At 40.9% G+C, this 25,431-nt stretch overlaps 1 protein-coding gene and 1 non-coding gene across 6 annotated transcripts in view; one reads left to right on the forward strand and one right to left on the reverse strand.

Moving 5' to 3' along the window:
* Window positions 1–1,988: 1,988 nt before the first annotated feature.
* CDC14B (cell division cycle 14B) overlaps window positions 1,989–25,431 on the forward strand; it is a 97,094-nt gene continuing 73,651 nt past the window's right edge. For 2 of the 5 annotated variants that reach the window (XM_074363032.1, XM_074363037.1), the window contains exon 1: window positions 1,992–2,266. In XM_074363032.1, coding sequence (XP_074219133.1) covers window positions 2,107–2,266 — 160 coding nt within the window. In that variant the 5' untranslated portion in view covers window positions 1,992–2,106. Of the gene's footprint in view, window positions 2,267–25,431 lie in introns of all 5 variants that reach the window. The other 3 variants (XM_074363039.1, XM_074363035.1, XM_074363033.1) reach the window with 3 other exon arrangements.
* Window positions 5,295–5,367, reverse strand: TRNAT-AGU (transfer RNA threonine (anticodon AGU)). Its single transcript has one exon. It is a non-coding gene; the product is annotated as a tRNA-Thr (tRNA).

Below are 25,431 nucleotides of genomic sequence, written 5' to 3' on the forward strand. Positions count from 1 at the left end.
TTCTTTCATTTAGACAGCCAAGTGGACAACTCCCACTAAAATCTATTCAAAACAAGCCCTACTCAGTGTTAACTAGAATTATTATGGTGATCATTTTGCAATACATACAGATATCAAATCACTATGTTGCATACTTGAAATTAATATAATGTTATAGGTCAATTACACCTCAGTGTAACAGAACAAAAAAACAAGACCTACTCTTGTGAAATCCCAGTGTGGGAAATGGCTGCCTTTCCATCTCTGACCCTCTAGTCCAACGTGAAAGGCCTCCTCTTCTAGGTCAGAACAGGGGACCCGGGACGGGAAGGTTTCTACTTATCTAGACTCATTTGCACAAAACTCACAGCCTCCCAAGTCTATTGCTTCTTTGCTGCCCTTACAGACAACACGTAGAGCATTTTTAATTTCAGGTCTTCACTGATTTCCTTATGGGAAACAGTGGAAGAGTGAATATGATTACTAAGCTTCGGGTTTCTAGTTCCGGGCTGTTCAAATGCCACCTCCACATAGATCCTCTTTCCCCCCAGCCCATTCCTCCTTAATTAGCAGTGCTTAAGGTAAAGGCCTTCAACAATAGAAGCCAAATAGCCCCTCCGGGAGGTACTCCATCAAAATTTGCATTTCTGAGAGGCTTCCTGGGGGACTGACTCAAATTCTTCTTTCACTTCTAGAGGCTGGCAGTAATTGCAGAACTACAGGGTAAAAAGTTAAAATGCTGGTGAAAAATTAGGACTAGCTTGCAAGATACATACTTTTGGGGTATGAAATCTGAAGACTGCCCTCCAGTCTTAATCTTTTCTATGCTACCACGGAAATTTGCCTTTAGGCCTTCCAAAATGACAGTTTTGGTTAAGTTCTAGAAAGATCAGGCATTATTTTAATCCAGTAGGAAAAAAAGGGGGGATATGATTATATAGTTTGCAAGCTAAAAGTTAAAGGATTAAATTCGCCACTTGCTCGATGCTTCAATAACTGGACCTGTCGGTATCTTAGGTAGGAAAAATAAAGCAGCTAGTTTATAAAATTGCTGAGTCAATTTGGGTACTGATTGCGAAATGACGAACTTTGAGGTGCAAACCGTTACGGTATGTCGTGTTTCCGTGATAGTTTTATCGACTCCTTAAGAAGCCCTTGCTTGGTCTGACTCCAGGGCATAGGGCGATAAAAAATGCGTAGCTGATTCACATAGTTTGTAACTTCTGAACTCAACTCCATCTTAAGTCTGTCTAAGAGCGGACAATTTAATAGATCCATACCCTTTACAAGCCAGCAAGCCATAGAAAGAGTCCCTTCCACTTGGCGCAATTACACGGAAAACAAATGAACACTTCAAAAAATATACATGCCAAAGAACTGGAGTTAAGTTACTGGGCTAGAGTTGTGTAAAGCTTTGGTGACTCACTAAAGGAAGTTGGGAACTCCGGAAACACAGAAGAAACAGAAAAGTTGGGGGACTGGCGGAGGGTCGCGAGCACACTTTTTATCTTTGATTGGCGGAATCACTCAGACTTTTCTTTATGGCGTCACCGGCTACCTGCCTGTAGAAAGGCCCCGTGTCCGTGACGTCACGCCTCACTGACCAATGAAAGGCCTCAGTCTGCGGGCCCCGAGGAGGGTTGTGGGCCCTTTTTTGTGAATGAAGCTCCACGGAACAGCCCTCCTGGGGTCCCCGGGAGCCGCGGCCCGCTGTGCTCGGGCGCCTCGGCAGCAGCGTCCGCGGCCGCGGTGGGCCCGCGCCGTTACCCCGGGCAGCCCCAGCCGCCGGCGGCAGCACCGGCGCCTCGGCTGCGCCAGCGGGCTGCGGGCACCTGGGGGCGGGCTGGGGGGCGCGGGCAGCGGCAGGAGGCGCTGTAGCCAGGGCTTCGGCGCGGGTCCCCAGGCGGCCGCAGGAGGAAGCGGGGCAGGCGCGGTGGGCCCGGCCCCTCCTCCGGCTCCTGCGCGGCCACCCCCCGCCGGGCTCCGCCAGCGCGCGCCGTCGCCGCCGCAGCGCCGCTCCGCGCCCGCCGCCCCGAGCGCCCGCGCGCGGGGCTGGCGGGGGCTTCGGCGGGCCAGCGGGCGCGCGGGGCCATGGTCGTGGCCCCCTGACGGGCCGCGGCCGCCTCCATGAAGCGGAAGAGCGAGCGGCGGCCGAGCTGGGCCGCCGCGCCCCCCTGCTCGCGGCGGTGCTCGCTGTCCTCGCCGGGAGTGAAGAAGAGCCGCAGCTCCACGTCGCAGGAACTGCACCACCTGGACCGGCGGGACGACCTGTACCTGGACATCACCGGTGAGCCGGCGAGCGAGCGTATGGCGGGGCTCCGGGACACGCGGCACCCGGCGCGGGGGTCCTAGCCCACCCACCCAGGCGCAGAGGCGCCTCCCGGGCCCGGCTGACACGCCTCCACCCCCAACCCCCATAACAGCCCCAGCCGGCCACACCCCCCTTCAGGAGCCGGGCTTTCTGGGAGCGTCCCCCTACCCCGAGTTTCCATCTGCGTTTGTCGCGAGCTGTAACTTTATCCATTTTGTACCCTCCTACCCCGGCAAGATGGCCCGAGGGTCACCTTTCTAAATTGCTGGCGTCAGCTCGGCGCCTCGGGCTTTTCCTAGATTCAAGGTGATACCGCCTCCCGCGTTGCAAGCTCAGTTGGCCCTTACCGGAGTCTGAGCCTCCGAGTCACCCCCAGAGGATTCCCCGAGCGCGCTGAACACGCCGGCTTGGGAGCTGCCCTGTTTGTTTGGCGTCTGCCAAACCTCCGCTGCTCTGTGGGAAATGGAGTCCCTCCCACCCGGGGCGGCGTTCCCGGCCGCGCACGGGAGCCAGGTCCTTGCCCTGGCCCTCGCTGCCCTCGCGCCGTCCCCAGCGCGCGCACGAGCACACCCCAGCCCTCATCGGCTGAGTCCCCTGCCGAGCTTCAGCAAGGAATGTGTCACGTTGATGGCTTTTGAACCAGTTAGCATGCTGACTGCGGAGAGTTGTCACTTTTGAGAAATCGCAGGTAGAAAAGCAGCCGTTTGATAGCTGCTCGATTACTACTGCTGACTCTGCAGTTCTCGAAGATTTAATAAATCCAATTTGAGAGCTGTCGGGGTTCCCAGGATTGACACCGAAGCGTGTGAAGGCATTAAATGTGATGATGTATTGGAAACGCTTTGTAAACAGTCTACAGTTTTGAGGGATTTTTGCAGCCTGTTTCCTGTGTTGCGGAGTGTGTAAACCTCGGTGTGTGGGATTTTCATAAACTGTTCCCCGCCCTTAGCCTTTGATAAACCAGGTGAGCTGGAGTGGTCAGGACATGAATTTAGGAAGTGTTCAGACGAACACAAATTTAGTAGAAATTATTTTCTAGGTTGATGGACAGTTGGACACTAGGGTCCATTTTACAGAGAGCTGAGTGGAGCAGAAGGTTTCTTGGCGTTGAGTGGATGCCAACGGAGGAGGGAGGCAGGCAGGCAGGGGTTGCCTTAAGTACCTGTCTCCGGCTGGCACCTGCCTGGGTCCATCGTGGCACGTGGCGCTGTAGGAGGTGCAGCCATCTGCTGAGGCCAAGACCACCCACCACGGTGTCCACTCCCAGGGAGATGGCCCCACAAAGGAGGGTCACGCGTAAGGGACCCACAGCCCTCATATCTTTGTTATGTATACCTCTTCAAAGGGTCTTGTTTAATCGCATTTAATTTTAGGGCAAATAACACACTTACTTGGTACAGAATTCTTAATTCCAAAGGTAAACAGGAGTATATAGCGGAAAAACTGGTCTTAAGCACCAGGTGTCTTTCCCCAGAGGTAACATTTCTTGTGAATCCTTCCAGAAATTGACGGCGTGGATACACGTATACATTCTCTACCATACCCAAGCACGGTAGCATACAACGTGTTTTGCACTTTGTTTTTCTTCACAATATTTCTTAGCAGAACGATTGTTCTGTAAGTAGTACATGCAGAACTGCTTCATTTGGTTTTGATTACTGCTTAGGCCAAAATAAGTATGGTTTCAAAGTATAAAACCATAAAATGTTATCTGTGGATTTATAATGTATATGTTTTATGACTTGTTTAGACAGGCTCCTATTGAAGACAGTTGTCTCAAATCAAAAAGGAACTTTCTGACAGCAGTGTCATTGGAGTAAATCTTCCTTCTCCTTCAAGGAGAAAAAAAATGCAGTGTGGCTGGTTTTCCTGAGGCAGTGATCAATGAATTAACTTTAGAATGTATCACCAAGCAGAATATTGAAGAAAGAGTTGGCGCAGCATATAAAATCAAAATACTCTGGTCTGGATTACAAGCCCAGATGATGGAAGGGTCCAGCCTCAGTGTAAGATCACTCCAGGGGAGTTAAGGAAATCAGTTTCCCCTGGGATTTCTCCAGATGTCCCTTAGTGACAGTCTTGGCTTCCTGGAAAAATGATACTAAATCAGTTTGTTTTGGTGTGATATATACGACGAAGGAACTTTGGTTGCAGGGTGGGGATTACTTTTTATTGGGCTTGGAGGGAAGGCTTGAGGCCTCATCCTCAGCAAATGACAACCTGGTCCTGTCCTTCCCAACTTGTTTTTCCCTCAGTCATTACTTCCTAAAAGCAGTGCATGCACATTAAAAAGGTCAAACATTAGCGAAGTAGATATATAGATATAGTTAGTCCCTCCTGGTAATATTTTTTTTCCCTTCAGTTTTCTACTCATAGTCAGGTTTCTGCAAATTGTGCCCAACCGGCAAGAGCGGTCATCTTTTTAATGGCTGCATGTTGTTGCACTGTGTGGCTGAACTGTGATTTATTTAATGATGATAAATAAACGGATATTTGGGTGTTTTCCAGTCCCTGCTGCAAATGGCTGTAGTGGCATCAGTGTACATGTCTCTCAACATGTGTGACTGTATCTGGAGATAAAGTTGAAGCCCAGGCCAAAGCGTACATGGGTTTATTCACTTATGAACGGAGTTTTTTTTGACAGCTGTGAATAATGCTGCCGTGAACATACACGGACAAGTTTTTGCGTGGCCCTATGTTTTCAGGTCCTTTGGGTATATACCTCGGAGTGGAATTGCTGGGTCATGTGGTAACTCCATGAACAGCCAGCCTTTTTTCCTAAGCTGATGTGCCACCTGCCTTCTTACTAGCAATGTACCAGTTAGTCCTTATCCTCCCCAACACCTGTAGGATTGCGAAGATGCTGTCCCAGTGGGGTTGGATTGTAAACATTAATGCGTGTTATGATTTCTGCCCACTCCGCTTTTATTTATTTTAGTATTTTTTTAAAGTTTTTTGTTGTTGTTGTTCCTGGGGAAGAGGTAATTAGGTTTATTTATTTTAATGGAGGTACTGGGGATTGAACCCAGGACCTCATGCATACTAGGCATGCGCTCTACCACTGAGCTGTATCCTCCCCCCTCTACACTCTGCCTTTAAATACATTACTTTTTTTTTAAATGTAACTCTGGTCCCTTGATATTTTTACTGCAGTCTGTTTTATCTGTACATTGAATTCCCACAGATTCCAGGGTACTTCATTTGTGTACATTTAACATAGGATACTTAATTCCTACTTTTGTCCCCGTAATCCTTTATTACGTGGTCACTACTGTCCAGCCCACCACCCCAATGTAATGGACATCAGTCTTACTAGGAGCTGACTGACCCAGGTTTTATTCCTCTGCAGACCCTATCAATCTCTCATTGACCATCCGTTCGGTTCCTGCCACATGCAGTGACGTGGATTTTCATCTCAGCTGTATTCCTGGTGCAATTCCGGTGCACCATGTGAAAGAAAGGTCATAAATACAGCATAAACTGTAGGCATGAATGCTAGAGAGATACTGAGTAAAGATAAGATTAGAATGAGTTGTTAGGAAGCAAAGGGGAGAAGGAAGCTGAGGAGGGTTTTTCAGTTGGATTTGGAACTAGATGTCAAGATGAGACAATACCCACCAAGGGAAAAAATGTTGGGCACAGTCAGGTTTTTGATTTTCCTATGAACCTCCTTGTAGTCAGAAGTCTGAATCTTTTTGGTCTCTCTAATCCTATGCCTGAAATTGGGCCCTCCATAAGTGACAGCGAGTGTACATTTTCCTTTCCTCTTTATTAATATAGGAAAATAATTTTGAAGGCCATAACAGTACTGCATAATCTTTGTGTTTGGTAATTTACCGGATTTAATAGTTGGTACAGAACATCAGCTTTTTTATTTTTTTTAATTTCTAACTAGTAGAGGAAATTGGCAATAACTGCTGGCTTAAGATTCTTGGTGGTTTGTCTTAAATTAAAAAAATTTTTTTCAGTGTCTACTATTATATTCTACCGTTTAAAGAGTGTCTATATTATAACAGGAAAGAATTTTATTGGAGAAGCTCTAATTGAGGTCAAGATTGATAGTTAAAAGCATTGATTAATGGTGTATTGGTTACTCATCAAATAAAATTAAACAGATAAAGCACTGCTCCTACCCACCCCCCTTTCTTTTTAGGGTTTTCAAAATTCACACTAGACATCAGTAGTCAGGGAAAATTTATTCATTAATTCAAGAGGTATTTATTGAATGCTTACCATGTAAAATAGTCATGCATATTCATTGCTTGCAGTGATAGAAGTGTATTTTTCCTGATAGAAAAGGAGTACTGTTAAAGCTGGAGCATTGATTCAAGGGGGAAATAAATTCATTTTTCTTCAGGAGTTTCATGTAGTAGCTTAAGTTTCAGTAACTGAAACTCATCAAAGAATGTGATGTTCATTTTTCTTCCTGCTTATGACTTAGTTCTGTACTTACCCTTGAGCATAGTGCGAATTTATTTTCTTGATTTATGCGCTTGCTTAATTCTTCAACATCTGTACTTCTGACGGTATCATGTTAGTTATCTGCTTTAAGTCTAAACTGAACACGCTTTCAGTGTTGCTGCCTCAGTGGATATAAAGAGTGGTTGGGCAGAAAGATGAAGGCCAGGTGGAATAACTAGGTTACAGAGCTGGTCTAACGCCAGGAGTTGACCGTGCATGTTAACTGCGCTGTGCCTTTGAATTGCCCCAAATCTTGTTGGGATTAGGGAGAGCTGCAATGAAACCACACTGTGGATTTTTAGGATGGAGGGAAAGCACTGGTACATTATCAGTGACATTTCTTGAAATTTTCTGAGTTAGTCTTTGGAGGTCCCCGAATTGATACGACCCGTGTTTTTTTGAAAGAATTTCAAGAGATCACCTAGAAATATCACACTCATCCATTTTTCCTTCTGAAGAAGACAAGACCGGAGATAAATGATTTTGACCCACTGGATGCAGTTTCTTTTTGGGAGAGTGATGATTAGTTGCCTTTTATTCTTTCTGGCAGAAAAAGGTGCTTCACAGTTACACATAAATGATTTATTGAGTCCAGTGCTACTCTGGCTACCAGACGGTGTCATAGTAGGTGTTCCATAAGTAGTGTCTATAAAGTTGAATTCAGAGAGATGGATAATTACCTAGTGAATGTGGAAAAATGAGCAAACTAAGTACACAATTCAGGTCCTTCAGAGCTTATGCTGTTTCCAGAGTTGGCCATCATCATAGCCCTAATTTTCCAGGTATTTTGTTCCTTCAATGAATGTGTAATGAATACCTACTTTACCCGGCATTTTTTTGCCCCCCTTCAAGTGCTAAAAATAGGTCACTGTTGGAGACAGTCCCTGCTCTCATGGAGTTTATATTTTCTGTGTTAAATAAGGAAGTAAAACTTGGAGGGTCTGAAGGAGAACTAGCCTGTAGAGAAATCATACCGTGATTGAATCTTTGGGGAAGAAAATCTTTGATGGTAGAGTCTTTGAAGAGCTAATTCTGCTAATTAGGCTTGAGGTCACCAGGGATAGCTCTCCACATGGGGACTGAACACAGCCAGATTATCAGTAACCTTTTGGAGCTTGGATTCTCTCATCAGTTGAAACATAAAAAGCCCGCAGAGTTGTTGGGAGGATGAAATGAAGGGGATGCATGTTAAGTGCCTGGCTGGGTGCCTCGCTGACAGCCAGGGCTTCATCAGAGGTCCCCAGTATTCCAAGTGTGCCAGCAGTGGGCGGGGTCGGGGGTGGGGTACCGAGGGCACACGGAGACAGTCATCGTGGTGGGAGCGCTTCAAGCTCAGAAGCAAACATTTCCCTCAGACGTGTACTTGCACAAAAGGTTCCGTGAATCAGCACAGTGAAAATGCAGTGTGTTCCTGTCTCTGCTTCTGAGAGTGATGTTCAGGGCAGGAGCGGCTCCAGATGAGGCTAGCTCAGTATTGGTCCAGGGACAGGGAGGAGGTTTGGCGCCGCATTGATAAATCTTTTCTGCCTTGGGGAAAAAAAAACCCATTACAGTTTCTCTTTAAAGATCTCTTCTAAGAGGAAGAATAAACCAAAGCTGTTCCTTCATTTTTGAGGCAATTATTACGTATTTTTATTATATTGAAGAGTTTGCTACCATTAAAATGCAGCTAAGCTTATGGGGGGGAATCTTCATAAAAATGCAAAAGCCTCATGGGAGAGCCTCAGGTAGAAGGTTATAGAAAAAAACCCACCAAATATATTGTTATTTACTGATAATATATAAATCTTTCAGAGTGGTTAATTTGAAGCATGACTGTGCCCTAGTTCATCCATTTTAAAACAGTATTTCACAGAGCCAAAAGCTTTGATACTGGTGGTGCATATTACTGGTAGACAGGGCATCTGTCATTTGTTTTGGGTAAAAGAACTTAATCTTTCAAAAGGCCTTTCTGATCCTTAACGTGTGGCCCAGAGACCCGATTTATTTGAAAGGGGTGGGAGTCAGACATAAATAAGAAATGATATCTTTAAATCTATTCTTTTTGTTACACTGGGAAAAAATTTTAGTAACCAGTATTTTTGTTTCTTCCCATCCTAGCTAGAGTATTTTTTTTCTTTTTCAGTTTTCTTAGGTAGAATTATTACAGTTTGCACATGTACATTATATGGCATGTAAATACATATATACAATATACTGCACTTTTTTTCTTACAGAGTAGTTTTAATCTTAGTAAGTCATTAAAGGTCTTTCACATTAAAATTACTTTTACAATTTTCATGGAAATGAAAAACACGCATAGACTGGTTTATCTGACTTTTTTTTTTTTTTTTTTTTTCTTTAAAGTGGAGGAGGTAATGAGGCTTATTTATTTAAGTGGAGGTACTGGGGATTGAACCCAGGACCTTGTGCATGCTAGGCAGGCACTCCACCACCCAGCTGTCCTCTCCCCCTAGACTGGTTTATCTGAATATTTCAAAGCTGGTCCTCCCTTAGGACAGGCACCTTTATGAGTGAGGTAAGTAGGTGCAGGGGTTGTTGTGGGTGGAAAGTGGAGAGATTGTATTATTAGAGACAGAGAAAGCAGTGCATCAGGAGCTGACTAGTCTTCAAATATTGTTTCTTTACGTTTTTTGATTTTTAGCTTCCAAGGTTAGTCAGTTTCTGGAAGTACTGACTACCATATTAGGCAGTGATGACCTTGGAAAACAGTTTCAAAAATTTGATGTTAACTTCCTAAATACAAGCTTATTTAACTGGAATGTATACGTCTCATCTGGATTCTCTAGTTTATATGAAAGTTTTACGCCCTTCTCTCTCTTTCTCTTTTTTTCTATAGCTTTTCATGGATACTGCTCCAACAAAGGTATTCAGATCATTGACTCTACTTTGCAGTTCTTTGATGATTTAAAAACTGTAGATTTAATCTGTTAGTTGTGATTTTCCGTCCCTTCCTGTTTGCTTGTCTTTAATTTTAGTCTTAGGAAGCAGTTTAAGTTTTCTATAACTGTAGAGTATCTTTCGTATGTTTACGACTTCAGTTGAAACCCTGTCTTTATATGAAAAGTTTTGTTGGTTTCTGTGTACAGGTAATGCTGGAAGTCGTTTCTGTGAAACTTCATTGGGTTAATGATGAATGCTATGTTCTGGATGGTGGATGTTAATTGGTAATACTAAACTTTTTTCTGTTTAATTAAATCTCACTTTCCTAGGCTCTTGCTGAAAGGATACTTAGAATGTTTGTAACAGCTATTCTTGGTCCTCCCCCCTCACCCCCAGTTTACTTAGTTATTTTTAGGCATTTCTTTGCTTAATGGCTAGGCTCATATCTTAAACTGTGTTTGCTAAGAGGGAAATCTCATGAAATGCCAACTTGAACTTTGGGAACAGGAAAGTTCTTTTATATCCTTTGAAAAAAAAAAATTCTGATTCCCTTTGATTTTCAAGTTCCTCAAATAAGGCCATTTATCAAAAGAACAAATCTGAATAGCCCCATATATTTATTATTTTCCATTAAAATTTTTCTGACTTTATCTTCTTCATCATTTGTTCAGCTCCTTTAATTCTCAGTATCATTTATATTCCAAAAGAGCTGTTCTCTTAAGAGTCCTTAATTCACCAGTCAGTTCAAAGATTTGGTCCCATTGTTTTTGAGTCTGAAAAGCTGAGGAAGCAAGGCTGGGTGAATTCATTCTAATTGCCTAACATCACGTATTGATTTCATTTCTCAGGTAGCTTACTTTTATACCATTAAAATTTGGTCGACAGTGTACTTTTTGCAAAAGAAAAACATCTTGTTCCTGACGTCGGTGATATTTGTTGTTCCTTCAAGTTCTAATTTGAAAGTAAAATTACTTTCCTGGCACTGCTCTGCAGCTTGTGACATTGATTTTTTTTTGTACCCAGCCCATAATGCTATAACATCATTACAGATTCTGAACTCCGCAAAGCCCATGTTTGAGGACCATCTCAGCTGAATTTTGCTCATTTATTCTCCTCTGTACACATATGAATTGTGCTACAGGATTTATTCAGCAAATTAATAATAAATAAATAAATAAATAAATAAATAAATAAATAAATAAATAAATAAATAAATAAAACTACTTTAAACAAGGCAGTGAGCCAAGTATTACTGAGGAAGGGGCTGTGAATGTTTGTAAGAACGTATTCCTAGTCCTTGAGATGTTGAGAAGGAATACACTCGTAAGTCATCATCTCAGTGAAGACAGGCCATAAAGGAATTACGTGATTTAGCTCTCTTAGTCTAGACAGTGTCAGTTTGAGAGAATTCTGTGATGGAAATGCTACATGATAATTCCTACAGAGTGAATCGTTTTTTCCAATATGTGGTGAAAATGATCTGTCTTATGGTGTCTTTCGTGTGTGTGTGTGTTTTAACCTTTAAAAGAAACATGGAGGAAAAGCATCATTTTGGTATAAAACTAATCATATGTATCATATGGATATGTGCATATAGTTAATAATATACTGAAAACTGTATCTCTTCTAAAACAGAGCCAAAGTGAAAGGTCTAAATTCCAATTAATTCTGTACCTCTAATTTGAATCTCAGAGTGTCCCAGAGGACATAATTTAAAATGAGATACCTTGTTTGTTTTTAAGAATATCTTATTTACTGGTAAGAAGTAATTACAGAGCACCTTCTAAGTTGAGTATTGCTTCTTAAATTTAAGGCACTAATGATGAAGATGGCTAAATATTTTAAGAACTAGATTTGGTGTGTGTGACTTTTGAACTGAAAAGCATTCTTATTTTCACATTCTTTTATAGGTGCTGAGGAAGAATTGCTTTGATACGAATGTATAGCAGAATTAACATTATGGTTTTACGTTTTGGGGGAGCTGTTCTCAATCTGCTCTTGGAATTTTTTTTATTGCCCTACTGTCATTGGATAGCTTGTTGGAAGCACCTAAAGTGTGAAACCGGAGCGTCTTAATGTGTATTTATTTCCTTTTTGATGATAAACTGTCAAAAAAGCTTAGAATATAGCTGGCAAACACAACGGAGGCTGGGGTTTTACCTCCAATATTAATCTATGCTAGTTGTAAGCTGTTGTGACTCAAAGGGCTTGAAGTAAAAAATCTACCCAGGATTAGCTTGAGTGCGTTTTATATAGATTCATCCTTGTGGCTGCGGCAAGAGCTGCCATAGAGATTTCATGCCTGACCCCGATTTCTGGAAGCGACACCTATACTTGTGTGTCTGTATCAGTGTCGCATAGAGGAACTTACCCATGAACGTCACCGACACTCGAAGATAGATGCCTCTGAATGAATGGGATCCTTGGAAAGGAGGCTTGAGGGAGCTATGTTTTAAAAGAGTCCCTTCTTTTCTCCTGCAGAACCATCAGGAGCTGTTCTTTTTTAAAAAAAAAATTTCTTCCTTATTTTTTATATGGGGGGAGGTAATTGGGTTTTCACTTATTTACTTATTTTTAGTGGAGGTACTGGGGGTTGAACCCAGGACCTCATGCTTGCTGGGCACGTGCTCTTCCCCTGAGCTATCCCTTCCCCCAGGAACTGTTCTTGATCACAGGAACACACATGAGTCTTTGCTTTCGCCTTCCTCCCAACAGTACTGTTGCTACTATCATGGCAGCTGTGTGTGTGTGTGTGTGTTGGGGGATGATTGCTGGGACTGGGGACAGACTCTGCCCCAGCACGGGGGAAATATCCTTTTCAGACCCTGTGCCAACTGCCCCCCGCCACGTCCAGCTCTTAACATTCCACCAGGAATGGGCATCAAGACACAGCAGTCAACCTGAATGAAATAACAACTTTGCTCCAAAATGAAAAAATACTTTAATGAAATCTCTCTTACTCATGAGGGCAGGAGAAGAAAGATAAATCTTAAAGCATCCTTTATCTAATAGGACCTACTCAGCTTATTTTGAACAAGTGCATTTTTAGAGGCTAAACTTGTGGATTCAGAAGGCAAGCATTTTCAGGCACAGAGCTAAAGGGACTTTTTTTTTCCCCTTAATAGGACACTTTGGGGAATTTCCAACATAAAAATGTGGGATATTCTGAAGGCTAAGCAATGAACTTGGATTAAAAAAAAATGAAATCTTTGGATTAAGGACTGTATTTTAAAATGATTTCAGAAAACAAATATTATTCTAATATGGAGATTTGTGAATAGGATTACTAAATTTTGTTGTTTCAAGCCACAAAAGCAGTTTTTTAATAATGCCGATTTTTTGTGTGTACCTTTTACACATCCCATTTAACATAACCCTGTGCAGTGCTGCTCCGTTATAATTATATTGTCTTCAGAATATTTTACGAAGAATCAACAGGCCTATATTAAAACTGCAGTTAACATCTTGTTTTGGGTTCCCCCAGGACAGATGGAGGCCAGGCTGCCAAGGCAAGCGCTTTCTTCAGGAGATGGTCCCGGGAAGCCCTCACAGTAGAGCGGGGAAGTGAGGGGTTCAGGACAGGTAGACTAGAGACAGCTCATTATCAAGCAGGTCATTGCTGTGGTGGCTGGAGTTTGATCCCCCCTGGGGAAATCTGGGACCCAGTATAGAATGAGTGAGCGTGGAGGGGGATGCAATCTTCCTCCACTAGTAAACTTGCAGGGTGAGTGATCATTTTGAAGTGCTGTGAGGGCAGCCCAGAGGGTCTCTGCAGGCTGGAGAAAGTCCTGAAAGAAATGCTGGTGTAACTGCAATGTGTGCTGGGAAGGGGAGGGGTGGGGGCGTGGACTCCTGCAGTCGGTTATGGAATGGTTACATTTTTCTGTGTGCTCCTAGTGCTATTAGTGATTCTTCTTAGCTTGTTAGCGCTCAACCATTATCCCGAGTTGAGTGTCTTATTGTCATCGTGCTGTGTCCTGGTGGGGCAATTGTGATCGCAAATGTTGAGAAAAGGCACCCCCATGACAGGGTGGGTTCGTTAGGAAGAACCAACCAGAAGGTACTAAGCTGGATGCTTAAGATGCGAGCTTAATGAGGCCTTTGCGGGAATTGTTTAAGGAAACTAGGAAAAGATCAGTGTGCAATTAAGGACAGTTGGAAGTTCTTTGATTTTTAGGAAAGGCTTTACGCCTGTCGCTGTCGCTTGGAGGTGTAACTAACGATTGTGTGATTAGCGTCTAGAAGAATTATGGCCGGAGACGATCCTGACTTCAGTGAATGAGAAGTGACTGGTAGGAGCTGAGCCATTGCCAGCGTGTAATGCCAGGACCGATCTCCTTGGGCACTTTGCGGATTCTGCGCAAGTGTCACTTCCAGGAATTCCTCGTCCCCAGCTCAGTTTAGTTTGTGCGTACATGTGAAGTCAACCACCTTATGTCATTTATTTCTAATAAGGCCAGGTAGCCAGTGTGGGGTAGTCTCTCGTGAATAGCTCAGGGTAAATCTACTGATTTAATCGCTCAAGAGTTTATAATCCATGTATCGTATGTGAGCACAAAGTGCTAACACAGACGCCAAGCTTACCGTATATGAGGTAAGTCAGTGCTGTTTTCCTACCTTTCTGGATGCTTTTCCCATATTATTAAAGCTTTCCATAGTCCCCTTTTCATTTTTCTTTAGAAACAATAATTCAGTCCCTTGTTCTTAGTGGAGGGGAAAAAATAAGTCATACTGCTGATCTTGTAAGAAGTGGAATTTAACAGTGCGGAAGCTTTCATATGGGATCAAGATTCAGTGTGAAAAGCCTTGACTTGGGAAACGTTACAGATAATTTTTCATCAGTTTCCTGAACATGAGGGGACAGCTTTTAGAACTTACTCAAAAAACTAGTGCCAGTGATCTTCCCCGTCCTTTAAGCCCTTTAACCCTATTCCGTGTCCTTGCGGGGCATTCCTGATTCTGGGTTCCTGGGTTCATCACTGGTCCATGCAAGCCCCTTTACTGGGCTTTCTGATTTTGAAATATGGCCCACTAAGCAACACTCAGCACTCTTCACCTTCAGGTGCTCATTTTCCTTTTATGTTTTTTCTTTTACTTATTTTTTGAATAGATAATCCGCATACATGGCTCACAATTTAAAAGATACAAGGAGTAAACAGCAGAGTCAGATTCCCACTGGCACGTGTCACTTGGCGACCTATTTTTCCTCAGTTGACTCAGTTGACATAGCTAGCCACCTCTGTCTCACCAGAGATTTTCCATGGATTCACAAATATATGTATACACGTGTGTGCAGACGCATGTGTGTGTCCTTGCATGCAAATTACGGCCCACTATTCCCACTGATCTGTATCTTGCTTTTTTTCACTGCTCTTAGGTTGCTCAGAGAGCACAGAAATGTTGGGAAAAGGAGCTGGAGGATCCTAGCGGAGCATGCTTTGAAGCTGCCCTTGATTAAGATGTGATATTAGCCTCTGGCTTAGTCAGTGTCTGCTCCATGGTCCCCTGCTAAGACCTGTGTCTGTCCTCCGCCTCCAAATAAAATTCCTAAGATACAGGTGCTCATTGTTTTTTAAAAAGACAACACAGAAAGAAAAAGATCAGTGATCCTACCCGCGAGAGTGTTTTCTGTATCCGTTAGTTTAGGCTTACTTACACCACAGTAACAGGCCCCCTCCCCATCTCAGCAGTTTAAAACAAAGATTTAATTCTTGTTTCTGTTTCACAGCCACTGTGGGTTGGCCAGGGTTTCTGCTTATTGTAATTGTTCAGGGACCTAGGCCGATAAGCAGCAATGGTTTCTAATATTGATAGTTCCTGTGCCAGAGGGGAAAAGAATGCTGTGAAGGGTCTTGAATTACATGCTCATTTCCCTCATAGCTCATTGGCCAGGATTAATCACGTGGTCCCACCCACCCACAGAGCGGGGCAGGAACGTGTCTGTTTGGCGGGGAGCCAGAAATATTTGGTGAACAGCATTAATGACTACCGTAGTTAGCCTTATAGATTGTTTGGTGTGTATTTGTAGAGAGATGTGTTTCTTCTATATCAATAAGATAAACACTGAATATTATTATTGTTACTTTTCCCACTTCGTCTATGATATAGTGGAATCTTTCATTGTTGTAAGTATGTGTCTAAATAAAATGTGTCTTAGTGGATGCATATTTTCCATTGTATGGGTGTAAAATAGTTATTTCCTTGTGGCTCCTCTACTGAGGAAAATGTACATTAATTCACTTGCATAAAATTGGTAGAGATTTTTAGGGATTGTAGACCTTCCCCAGCCAAGCCATAGATTCCTGGTATGTCTCTAGGTTGTAAATATAAGCTCTCTTTAGAATAACCCCTCTTCATTCCCTTTGTCCCCTTGTAAAGTACCTTTTTATAATTTTTTAAGCTTGATATTTTGCATACGTAAATACAGTTGTCCCTCAGTATCCCTGGGGGATTGGATCCAGGAGCTCCTGTGTGTATCATTAGGAAAATGATTATATATATATTTTGTGTTTGTGGTGTATGTTTGTCATGCAAAGTTTACAAGTGAACCTGCTAATCGTTTCTCTTATGGCTTCTGGATTTTAAGTCATAGTTGGACTCAACAAAGCTATAAAGGAATTCTTATGTGTTTTCTTTGATTTCTCCTGCCCTGGCATGTATGTTGTTCTGATATATTTCACGTATACATGTATTATAAACCCCACAAGACACCGTTGTCACTTTTGTTAAAACAATTATCTTTTAAAGGGATTTAATGAGAAAAATATTATATATTTACCCACGTAGCTACCATTGCTAGAGCCCCTTACCCCTTGGTGTAGATCCAGAGTTCCAAAAGTTATGATTTCCCTTCTGCCTGAAGGATTTTTTTTTTAAATAACATTTCTTATAGTGCAGATCTGCTGTGATGCACTTTTATCTTCTGAATATTTAAAAATGCCTTCATTTTTGAAAGGTCTTTGCTTAGTATAGAGTTCAAGGATGGCAGTTTTTTCTTTCTGAACTTTTGGGGGGGAAGGTTAATTAGGTTTATTTATTTATTCTAACAGAGGTACTGGGGATTGAACCCAGGACCTCGTGCATGCTGAGTGTACACTGCTCTATACCCTCCCCCGCCTTCTTTCTGTACTTTTAAAGATGGTGCTCTGTTGGCTTATCACCTGGCTTGGTTCCTACAAGAAATCAAGTGCTTATCTTTGTTTCTCTATATGTAATGTGCACTTTTACCTCTGGCTGCTTTTAAGATTTTCTCTTTATCACTGGTTTTGAGAATTTGATTATGGTATATTTTCCTTCATGTGGTACTTCGGATTCCTTGAATTTCTTGGATCTGTGGATTTAAAAGAGTTCATTGATTCAGGAAGTTTTCAGCCATTTATTTCTTTAAATATTTTTTTCCTGCCCAATCCTCTTCCTTAATATATAGTTACCCCTATATGAGGCCATTTTAAGCTGCCTGACAGGTCAATGATGGTCTTTTCAGTTTTTTGGATTTTTTTTTTCTCTCACTCATTTCCATTTGGATAAGTTTAGTGCTATGCCTTCAAATTCACTAATATTTTCTTCTTCTATTTTCTTATCCCCTCATAATCCCACCCAATCTATTTTTCATCTCATAGATTGTAGTTTTCATATTTAGAAAAGCTCAATTTGGGTGCTTTTATTTTTTTATTTTATTTTTTTTTTACTCTTTTAAAAACAATAGCCCTATTGAGATAGAATTCAAATACCATACAGTCCATTAACTTAAAATGTGTATTTCAATGGTTTATTTTTTGTAACAATACATTTTATAGTATTTAAATATTAAATATTTAAAAAATAGTATTTTGGGGGCCATAAATAGTATATTTACAGAGTTGTGGTGCTATCATCATCATCTAATTTTAGGACATTTTCATTAGCCAAGAAAAAAAGCCTTGTACCTAATCGCAGTTATTCCCCATTCTCTTCCCCATCCCCTTCATCCCAGCCCTGGGCAACCACTAATCTGCTTTCTGTCACTGTAGATTTCCTGTTTTGAACATTTCATATAATTATACTGTAAGTATTATACTGTTCATATCATTATACTGACATTTCATATAACTACACTGGATTTTAAGTCATAGTGTTAGAGATACACACTGTTAGTGATATTTCATGACTAGTTACTTTCACTTAGCATAACCTTTGTGAGGCTTATCCGTGTTGTAGCATGTATCGGTACTTCATTCTTTTTTATGGCTGAATAATACTCCACTGTATGACTAGATCACATTGTGTTTTATCTGTTCATCAGTTGATGGATATTTGGGCTCTTTCCACTTTTAGGCTATTATGAATAATGCTGCTATCTGAATATATATATGTATATACGGAAGTTTTTATCTGGACATATATTTTCATCCACTTACTGAACATTCATAAATGCAGTTATGTTAACTTCTAATGTTCTTCTCTGCTAATTTTAACTTATGCATCCGTCCTGGGTCTATTTTGATTGACTGATTAGGCTGTTCATAATGGGTCATGCTTTTCTGTTTTCTTGTATGCCTAGCAATCTTTGATTGGATGCTGAATTTTACCTTAGTGGATGTGGAATTTTTAAAAAATTTTTTATAAACCTTCTTAAGTTTTGTTCATGGAAGCAGTTAAGTTACTAGTTTCATACTTTGGGGTTTTGCTTTTATGATTTTTTAGGTGGGCCTGGCTGGATCTATGCTCAGCTGAGGGCTAATTATTCATCAGTAAGGCAGGACCTTCCTGAGTACATTTTCCCAGTGCCCTGTAACTTAGGAGTTGTCACATAATGGCCTGTGAAAACAAGAGCTCTCCAAGCCTGTGGGGGTGCCAGACACTGCTTGCTTGAATCCTTTCACATGGGCTCCGGTAGTTCCCTCACTTGGATGCGCTGTACTCTTAAATACTTGAGATTTTTTTATACACATCTCTGGGATTCTCTCTCTGTAGCTTCCTTTTCTTTGGTTCTCTGTATTAGGAACTCTTGCTGCCTTGGTTTCCCTGGACTGAGCTTCATCTCAGCTTGGAGCCTGCTGGGTTCTGCCTCAGTTTACCCACTCTGTGCAGTGGCCTTAAGCTGGGGTCATGGCTTGGCTCACCTTTTTGGTTTCCTGTGTCTCGGGGATCACTGTCCTACACTGCGTGATATCCAAAGTCTTGAAAACCATTACTTAATGTATTTTGTCTGTTTAAAATTTTTTTAAAAAATTTCTTCAAGAGGAATGGTACATCTGGTCCCTATTACTTTATCTTGGCTAGCAGTGGAAAGCCTGTGTTTTCTTTTATATTTTATGTTTTCTTTTTCTCATATTTAAATGTGTTCTTCATTTCAAATTTATTCTGCTGTAAGGTCATGGAGGCACTTTTATTTACATTTCAGATGGCTACCTAATACCATTTATTTATTCGACATCTGGTTTTATTTTTCGTCTTTCATGTGTTACATTCCTGTGTGTGTCTGCATCTGTTTCAGAACTTCTGTTCTATTGTGTATATGTCTGTTAGGTGCCAGGAACACTCTGTATTACTGATGGAGTAATAGCTGGTAGCCCCTTCTTAGAACTTGTTTTTAAAAAAAAAAAAACTTTTCCCCCTACAATTGCTGTTTGTTTATTCTTGCATATTTTTCCGTATGAATTTTAGGATCAACTTGCCTATTCCATAAACACACAAAATGCTGCTAGCTACTTACATGAATTAATTTGGAGAAAAATAACCTTTAGGATGATGGCCCTTCTGTCCACAGACATGGTGTATCTTTTTGTTTGCCAAGACTTCTTTTTGGTAGCTCATTAATGTGTTAAATTTTCACACCATGCAATGTCTTACACTTTGTAAATTTCTTCTTAGGTACTTGAATCTTTGTTGTCTCTATTATAAGTGGAATTTTTTCTCTTTTATTTCACATATTAACAATTCTCTGAACAGTTAGCTGAACTCTTTATGGAAAACACTTGGATTTTATTTAACTTTGACTCCACAGTGCCTACGAAAAGGTTTGAAAGGTAGAAGCAGCTGTTCAATGTTTAGATGTTAGAATAAAGACTGCGGAGTTACTGTAACTTCATTAATACTACATTTATGATGTAAATGATTACCTCATGGCTTTGTTTTTAATTATTAAAATTTAGAGATTGATCATTTCTGATCTTGTTGGTATTTTATCTTATTTAGCCCTTTGGAATAAGACTGTTAATATCCTTGTTTGGTTACCTGTTTTTAAAGTATGTAGAATAAGTTAGTATGGCTAATAGTGATTGCATTCAGTGAATAGATTTCTTTAATAAGTGAATAGAAATTTGCTTGAGAAGCAAAATAGCCTTTTAAAAACTTAGGGTTTTGCATTGCTGTAAGAAACTAAAGACACAAATAAATGGAAAGGCATTCCAAGTTTGTCGATTGGAAGATTTAATACTGTTAAAATTTCCATACTACTCAAAGTGATCCGCAGATTCAATATAGTCCCTATTCAAAACCCCAATATGGTATATTTGTAGAAATTGAAAAAATATCCTAAAATTCATATGGAATCTCAAAAGACCCCCAAAAGCCAAAACAATCTTGAGAAAGAAAAAGAAAACTGAAGCCTCATACTTTGATTTCAGAACATATCACAAAGCTACCATAATCAAAACAGTATGGTACTCACCCATAAAATAGGCAAAAATTTTTAAAACTCACCATCCCAAGTGTTGAGGAGGGTGTGAAGCACTTGGAACTCTCATGTCCTGCCATGGGGAATGTGAAATGATACAGCCACTGTGGAAACCAGTTTGTCAGTTGCTTAAAAAGCTAAGCATACATGTCTTAGTGATTCCACTCTTACATATTTACCAATGAGAAAAGATAACACGTGTCCACACAAAGACTTGTACGTGAATACTCAAAGCAACTTTCTTTTACTAGGCAAATGTTGGAAACCACAGAAATGTCCGTGACCAGGTGAATGGATTAACAGATTGTCATATATCCAACAATGGAACAGTACTGTTCAGCAATATAAGGGAAAGAACTATTGATAAATGCAGCAAACTGAATGAAGCGGAGTGAAAGTGGAGTGAAAGAACACTGTTAAAAAGAAGTACTTACCCTTTTTCTTTATGTTATGTTTAAAAATGTTTGCAGGGGCAGGGAATTAGGTTTATTTATATTTTCAGTGGAGGTACTGGGGATGGAACCCAGGAGTTCATTTATGCTAAGCATACAATCTAGCACTTGAGCTATATACCCCAGAAGTACATACTCTTAAGATTCCATTTATATAAAATCCTAAAAATTCTCAATTCCGAGGTGATAGAATGTAAACAAATGGTTGCCTAATGTTGGAAATGGAGGGAGGGACGGATTACAAAGGAGCAAGAAGAAACTCTTAGTGGCAATGAAAATATCTCTTGATTTATTGTGTATACCTATGTCTAAGTTGATTTTAAATATGTGCAATTTATTGTATACAAGTTATACATCAAAAAGGCTGTTTTTAAAAACAACAGCAGCAAACCAGTATGATACTGGCATGAAGACAGACATAGACCAGTGGAACAGAATGGAGCCCGGAAAGAAACCCTCATGTGTATGATGAAATGATCTTCAACAAAGGTGCCAAGGTTGAACAATAGGGAAAGGACAGTCTCTTCAACAAATGGTGGTGGGAAAACTGGGTATTCACATGCAAAAGAATGAAGTGGGACTCTTATCTGACATCATATGCAAAAATTAACTCAAAATGAATTAAGGACCTAAAGGTAAGACTGAAAACGATGAAACTCCTGGAAGAAAACATAGGGGGAAAGCTTCATGACTTTGGACTTGGCAGTGATTTCTTGGATATGGGACCAAAGCACAGGCAACAAAAGCAAAAACTGACAAATGGGACCACATGAAATGTAAAAACTTCTGCACATCAAAAGACAGAATCAGTAGAGTGAAAGGTAACCTCTGGAATGGGGAGAATATATGCAAACCATTGCAAGCTAATAAACAAGTTAATATAAGGAATGAAATATCCAGAATATATAAAGAACTTCTACAATCCAACAACAGAAAGATAAACAATCCAGTCTTGAAAATGGGCAAAACTTGGATAGACATTTGTCCAAAGAAGATATACAAATGGCCAACAAACTACATTGGGGAAAGCTTGCCCAGTCTTCCCTCCTATGTTGTCTCCTTTACTTCTGACATTTCTGGTTTTCCCAACACCAAGCAATTCTGTGACACCAGCTGGATGTCCTGCAATTTAACTCAATTCTGACTCAATCCATCTGGAGATAGTATCAGTTCTCACAAGTTAAGTGCTCTGTCTCACAAGACTACCCCTGCGTGCCCCTTTTCAGATGCCAATCAAAAATCCAAGTTGTCACCTGTGCTTGTGACTAGTCAGCTGTAAATCAGATGTTCCCACCATCCCTCCCCAGGTTTGATTAATTTGTTAGAGTGACTCGCGGAAGTTAGGAAATCGTTGTTTACTGGTTTATTATAAAAGGGTATGATATAGGTTGTAGATGAATATCCAGATGGAGGAGATGCAGAGGGCAGGGAATGTGGGAAGGGGCACAGAGGTTTGCTGTCCTCTGTCGACCCCTCACTCTCTCAGCACCTCTGTGTGTTCACCAACCTGGAAGCTCCCCAAACCCCAAGCTATGAGGATTTTTATGGAGGCTTCTTCACTTAGGCATGATCAGTTATCAGCTTCCTTTCCAGCCCCTCTCTCTTCTCTAGAGAATTTGGGATGAGGCTGAAACTTCCAAGCTTCTAATATGGCTTGGTCTTTCTGTGTTGTTTTTTCTGGGGGGTGGGGTGGGGGGAGGTGAAGTTTGTTCTTTCAGGTGACCAGACCCTATCTGGAAGCCTGCCAGAGATGCCTCATGAGAACAAAAGACACTCCGATCACCCAGGAAATTCCAAGCTATTTAATAGCCTGTGTCAGGAACCAGGACCAAAGACCAAATATTAGAACAAAAGATACTCCTAGTGTTCCTATCACTTAGGAAACTGCAAGAGTTTTAGGAACTCTGTGCCACCAGGAGCAGAGACTAATATATAAATGTTTCTAAGGTCTCACACAAGCATATGAAAAAAATGCTCAGCATGTCTAATTATTAGGGAGATGCAAATCAAAACCACAGTAACATATCATCTCATATCTGTCAGGATGGCCACTGTTGAAAACTAACAAACAAAAAAAACCACCCGCACACAAAGTAACAAGTGTTGGCAAGTATGTGGAAACATCAGAGCCCTTGTGTCCTGTTGATGGGAATGGAAAATGGTGCAGCTGCTCTGGAAAAGGGTGTGGTGGCTCCTTAAAAAATTAAAAATAGAACTGCCCAATGATCCAGCAATCCCCTGTCTGGATATTTACCCAAAAGAATCGAAAACAGGATCTGGAAGAGATAGCTGCATATTCTTGTTCACTGCAGCATTTTTCACAAAACGGCCAAGAGGTGGAACATCCATTGACAGATGAATGGATGAAAAACAAGTGGTGTATATGTACAGTGGAATATTATTTAGCCTTAAAAAAGAGCAGTCCTGCCATATGCTACAACGTGGATGAACCTTGAGGATGTTATACTAATTGAAATCAGCCAGTGAGAAAAAGACAAATACTGTATGATTCCAATTGTGAAGTATCTAAGGTAGCCAGTCTCCTGGAAATAGGAAATAAATGGTGGTTGCCATTGTTGGAGGGAGGAGGAAAAGGGGGGGTTGCTGTTCAGTGGGTAGAGTTTCAGTTTTTCAAGATGAGACATTCTAGAAATCTGTTGCACAACAGGGTATATATAGTTAACACTACTGTACACAAAAAAATTGTTAAGATGGTAAATTTTATGCTGTTTTTGATCACAAAAAAACTTAATGGTCTTTTTAAAAAACTAAGTTTCACATCGATTTCTATTTCATACTTAATATTGAATTAAATAAAAATAAAATAAAAGCCTTTTTTGGGGGTAATTAGGTTTGTTTGTTTGTTTATAACAGAGGTACTGGGGATTGAACCCAGGACCTCGTGCACGCTAGGCACACGCTCTACCACTGAGCTATACCCTCCTCCCCCTAGTATTGTTACATGTATTTCTTTCTGGAATTTATTAGGCTCCTGGAAATCAACAATCCAATTTTCAGAGAATGTTTTACTTGCATCTTAAAAGCAAATATGTGCATCTGACAATCATAAGAGTTACTTTTAGGAATGGAACCGAATATTTGAAATTAGAATTGCTTAGGAAAATTTAGGATATGTGATTAAGCATAAATAGAATGCTTGCACGTATCCGTTCAATTTAAACAAAAGAAATAAAATACACTTATCAGGTGTAAATTTTATCAGAAATTCTAGTCCTTTGTATTTTTCCAATGGGAAGATTTCATTCTTGCTTTCAGGTGGTATTTTTGAATTATAACTAAATAATACGGTAACATATAAAGCTGCTCCATCATTAGTTAAATATCACTCTGTTATAAAGTAGATATATATAATTCAGCATGGACATTAAAATTCCTGGGTTTCTCATGACTTCTACAACTGCCCTTTTTAAAAAAAATTCAAATTTAAGAACATAGAGAAGTCTAACTCAAAATTATTACATAACTTAGCAAGAGCTTTTTCCTTCTCAAAATCAAAGTGTAAACAAATTTCTATTAAAATCCTTGGGCTTACTGCTTCGTGGAGAGCTGCTGCAGAGAAGAGAGCTAATGTTACGGCTGGGAACATCTGTAATTAAAGGTGATATTACTCCTTGGCTGAATAACGTTGCGTGGCTGGGTTAACAGAAGGCTTTCAGTGAACATCCCACTTTCTTTCTTAGGTTTCCACACGGTTGTGCTGCTTCCAGATTGCCTTCTAGACCCCCAGCCCCACCCGGAGTGTTTGCTCAGTGGTGTCCTAACCCCAGGGAAGCAAAGCTTTGGATGGAACTGAGCTGGAAAAGTTCATCTTCTTTATATGATGCTTTTTTCAGTGTTTCCTTTTGAAAAAAAAAAAAAAATTAAAACACTAAATCTTGAAAGGTATATCATAAAATAAGCAGTTTTAAGAAATCACTTACCTGAGCCACTTAATTATTTTCTGCAGGTTTGCTTGAAAGCCACACTGATAATAATAACAAAAAATAGGGGCCTTTTTTTTTTTTTTTAATGCTGCAGGGTAAGTATGCTCCTATATATGAGACGCTTTGGGATACATATATTGAAAGCTTTATTATACCCCGTTGTCATAAGTGACCTTGTGTAAGTTACTTACTCCTTGGCACTGCCTCCCATCTGCAAAATCATCAGACACTGGTGAAAAGTAGGTGAGATAGTATGTGCTAAGTGCCTAGACTAGAATGTACTCAGTGAATGAGAATTTCCTTTTCTTCTAGCCTTGTCTACCCTTCTTCATTCATTAAATGTGTTTATTAAACAGTCATTTTCGGAGTGCCCGTTGTGTCCTCGGCACTGTGCAAGGTGGGGAGGGCGGGGGTGTTCCTGACCACAGGCGCTCTTTATTCTTTTCAAGCAGCTGAGAAAATCAAGAGTTATGCTGTGACGCATGGAGTTAGGATCAGGACGCTTGGAACCAAAGGTCCTAACAGCAGAGGGACAGCCACAGCTCCCTTGCTTTTGTGTTGGTGACAGGGGAGCCTTTGTCTCTTAGTACCCACTGTCAGAAGGTATAGATTAGAAACTGATGGATTTTCTTCTTCTAAGTATGCGCTGTGTGCATCATCGTAACCGCTAACCACGTGTTAGCAGATAGTGAATGGTTCCATCACTGCAGAGTTTCCTTGGGCGGCAATGTTCTAGGTAGTGTG

The sequence above is a fragment of the Camelus bactrianus genome, chromosome 4 (genome assembly GCF_048773025.1).
Source record: "Camelus bactrianus isolate YW-2024 breed Bactrian camel chromosome 4, ASM4877302v1, whole genome shotgun sequence".
NCBI classification, from domain to species: Eukaryota; Metazoa; Chordata; class Mammalia; order Artiodactyla; family Camelidae; genus Camelus; species Camelus bactrianus.